This window comes from Symphodus melops, assembly GCF_947650265.1.
Source record: "Symphodus melops genome assembly, chromosome: 4".
In the NCBI taxonomy this organism is placed as follows: Eukaryota; Metazoa; Chordata; class Actinopteri; order Labriformes; family Labridae; genus Symphodus; species Symphodus melops.
Window position 1 is genome coordinate 30,888,067 of NC_136694.1, and position 3,924 is coordinate 30,891,990.

The following is a 3,924-nucleotide window of genomic DNA, read 5'->3' on the forward strand; positions in this document are numbered from 1 at the left end:
TGATACAGATTACACACACACAGACACACACACACACACACACACAGACACACACACACACAGAGACACAGACAGACACACACACACACACACACACACACACACACACACAGTCTGTAAATAGAGCTGCAGCAGCTGCCCGCCTGCGTCTGCATGTTTGACCTACAGGAGCCTTTAAAGGTGCTTCACATATTTATAGACTGAAGCTCGACAAGAACATTACAAACGCATTCAAAATGAAATATTCAGAATTTTTATAAACAACCAAAAAAATATCTTTTAGGATCAAACAGGGCAAAGTGTGACCTCTGTCCTTTAAACGTCAAAGGTCACATAGATTAATGGTTTTATTAGAGTCAATAACAAAACGATTAACTTAAAAAAACCTGAAATGGTTTACTTTCTTCACTGAGATAAAAATAATTCAAATCATTCAAAATAAAAATCTAAGACACGAAGAACAGAAAACAGTCATAAAAGCCCCCCCATCTCCCCCCACACACACTCCTTTCTCCCCCTCACTCCCCCCTCTGTCACTCCCTCACGACCCTGCCCCCCCTCCTACTAACTCCCACCTGTCCCTCTCTTCCCCAACACCCCCGCACACTCTCTCTCAGTCAGTTTTAGAGCAGCTCTGACTCTCCTCTGTTCACTCTTTATCCCCACACAGACCCTCTGAACGCTTCGCCATCATGGCCGATAAAAGTCTTTCTGTAACAAAGAGGAAGGGGAGGAAAGAGAAGGAATCAGCCGAAGTGAAGAGGGAGGTGAGGAATGAAGGAGAGAAGGGTGAAGAAGAAGTTTCCTCTGAGACTGCAACGAGTAACGGAGAGAATGGAGAACTTCAGGTGGAACAAATGGAACTTCCTCCGTTTGAAATCATCACTGGGTGAGATAATAATAAACTAATCTGATCAGTAGAGAAACCTTCAATCCCCAACATTTAAAGACTATAGGCACCACGAGCAGGCCTGCATTCTGGGAACGTAATGTTCTTGTTGGATAGTACGGTACAATTAACTCTTTAAGATACGATGGTGCCTGACCGTTTAGAGCTTTGTAGGTGAGCAGAAGGATTTTAAATTCTATTCTAGATTTTATAGGGAGCCAATGGAGAGAAGCCAATACAGGAGTCATGTGGTCCCTTTTCCTCGTTCTAGTCAGAACACGAGCTGCAGCGTTTTGGACGAGTTGAAGGGTCTTTAGAGATTTACCATAGCACCCTGCTAAAATAGAATTACAGTAATCCAACCTGGAGGTAACAAATGCATGAACTAATTTTTCAGCATCATGTTGTGACAGGATCTGTCTGATCTTAGAGATATTACCAAGGTGAAAATAAGCTGTCCTTGAAATGTGTTTAATGTAGGAATCAAAGGACATATCCTGATCAAACAGAACTCCTAGGTTCCTAACAGTGGTACTAGAGGCTACACTAATACTACTAAGGGCCGTCATATCAGCAGAGAAAGTCTCTCTAAGGTTCTTAGGTCCAATCACTAGAACTTCAGTCTTGTCTGAGTTGAGCAGTAAGAAGTTTCTGGTCATCCAGGTCCTGATGTCCTTGACGCAGGCTTCTAGTTTACGAAGCTGGTTGGTGTCTTCTGGCGTCATTGATATGTAGAGCTGAGTATCGTCTGCATAGCAATGAAAGTTCATGAAGTGTTTCCTCATAATACTACCGAGAGGAAGCATCTATAATGTAAAGAGAATCGGACCAAGCACTGATCCTTGAGGCACTCCATGGCTAACTTTGGTGTACATAGAGGACTCATCATGAACACACTGAGACCTGTCTGATAAATAGGATCTAAACCAACTTAAAGCAGTCCCTGTGACAACAAGTATTTGAGTCTATGTAAAAGGATCTGATGGTCAATCTGTGTATACAGAACCATCAATGAGAGATCAAACATCAGATACAAATAATATTGCTGATATAAACATGTGTGTTGATAAAGATTCTTTTCTCCTCAGAGACCGGATCGATCCTTTCGTCTTTAAGTTCCAGTTTAAGAACGTGGAGTACTCGTCAGGTCGTAATAAGACATTCCTGTGTTACCTGCTGGACAGAGGAGACATGCCTGATGGGCTGCTGAGAGGATATCTAGAAGATGAACACACAGGACCTCATGTGGAGGAGGCCTTCTTCACACAGTGTCTTCCTCAATATGACCCAGCTCTAAAATACACCGTGACCTGGTACTGACCTATGTGTGACCATCAAATATACCTGTCAAAGTTTGGTAACTTCAGTCTGGACTCAAAGTACTTCATATTCAGATCATTAAGAAGAATATCAGTTCTTTCTGTTAATGTGTAGAATGATTTATAAAGTCATCGATATAATTATTTCATAAATCCTTTTTTGCACTCACAGGTATGTGTCGTCCAGCCCGTGCTCCACTTGTGCAGCGAAGATTGCTGAGTTGTTAAAGGCGAGGAAAAACATAAAACTGAGCATATTTGCTGCTCGCTTGTTTGAGTGGGAGGAGTCAGAGATCCAAGATGGACTGAAGATGCTGCATGCTGCCGGCTGTAAGCTGAGAATGATGAAGCCTCTGGACTTCTCGTACACGTGGGAGACATTTGTGGAGAATGAAGAACAACCTCTGAACCTGTGGGAGGACTGCAAAGAAAACTACGAGTTCTACCAGGAGAAGCTGGCCGACATTTTACAGTGACCACAGTCAGTATAACCCCCCGTACACCCCCAGCCATATACAGACAAACACACACACTCACACAGGTTGGTCCGGTTACTTTCCCCCTGACCAGTTTGGCTTTAGTTACCCTGAAAACCTCCTGCAAAGTCATGAAAATCTGCTGATAAACACATCTGTTTCCTTCTGACCTAAACTCTCCCTTACAAACTGAATATGTTGATTTTCTAAGCCCACAGGCACCAACCAGTAGTACCCTAACCATCACTTACCTTAAGTCTCCCTCTGACTGAGGACAAAGTCCCTAAGCTAATGCTAGACCCTTGTCCAATACCACCAAGCTTCTCTTAAACTACACCGCTCAAAAAATAAAGGGAACACTTAAACAATGCAATGTAATTCCAAGTCAGTCACACTTCTGTGAAATCAAACTGTCCACTTAGGAAGCAACACTGACTGACAGTCAGTTTCACATGTTGTTGTGCAAATGGAACAGACAACAGGTGGAAATTATAGGCGATCAGCAGGACCCCCCAATAAAGGAGTGGTTCTGCAGGTGCTGAGCCCAGACCACTTCCCAGTTCCGATGCTTTCTGGCTGATGTTTAGGTCACTGTTGAATGCTAGCGGTGCTTCACTCTGGTGCTAGCATGAGACGGAGTCTACAACCGACACAAATGGCTCAGGTAGCTCATCCAGGATGCACATCAGTGTGAGCTGTAGCAGGAAGCTGTGTCTGTCAGCGTAGTGTCCAGAGCATGGAGGCTACCAGGAGACAGGCCAGGACATCAGGAGACGTGGAGGAGGGCAACAACCCAGCAGCAGGACCGCTACCTCTGCTTTTGAGCACGGAGGAACAGGATGGGCACTGCCAGAGCCCTGCAACATGAGGGTTAGCCAGGGTTAGGGTTAGGGTTAGCCAGAGGAGATCCTTAGACCCCTGGTGAGACCATATGCTGGTGCGGTTGGTCCTGGGTTCCTCCTAATGCGAGACAATGCTGGACCTCATGTGTCTGCAGTGACTCAGCAGTTCCTGTAAGATGAAGGCATTGATGCTATGGACCGGCCCGCCCAGACATCATGTCTCCATCCACCAACGCCACGATGCACCACAGACTGTCCAGGAGGAGGAGGATGCTTCATGTCTGGGAGGAGATCCCTCAGGAGACCATCCTCCACCTCATCAGGAGTATGGCTAGGCGTTGTAGGGAGGTTAAACAGGGGACATTACATCAAAGTTGGATCTGCTTGTAGTTTGTTTT

The 3,924-nt window shown here is 45.0% G+C and overlaps 1 protein-coding gene across 5 annotated transcripts in view; it reads left to right on the forward strand.

The window, feature by feature from the left end:
• The first annotated feature begins 622 nt into the window (after nucleotides 1-622).
• Nucleotides 623-3,924, forward strand: part of apobec2a (apolipoprotein B mRNA editing enzyme, catalytic polypeptide-like 2a) — a 15,296-nt gene continuing 11,994 nt past the window's right edge. For 3 of the 5 annotated variants that reach the window (XM_079341763.1, XM_079341765.1, XM_079341761.1), the window contains exons 1-3: nucleotides 623-889; nucleotides 1,978-2,202; nucleotides 2,381-2,689. In XM_079341763.1, coding sequence (XP_079197889.1) covers nucleotides 693-889; nucleotides 1,978-2,202; nucleotides 2,381-2,684 — 726 coding nt within the window. In that variant the 5' untranslated portion in view covers nucleotides 623-692 and the 3' untranslated portion in view covers nucleotides 2,685-2,689. Of the gene's footprint in view, nucleotides 890-1,977; nucleotides 2,203-2,380 lie in introns of all 5 variants that reach the window. The other 2 variants (XM_079341764.1, XM_079341762.1) reach the window with 2 other exon arrangements.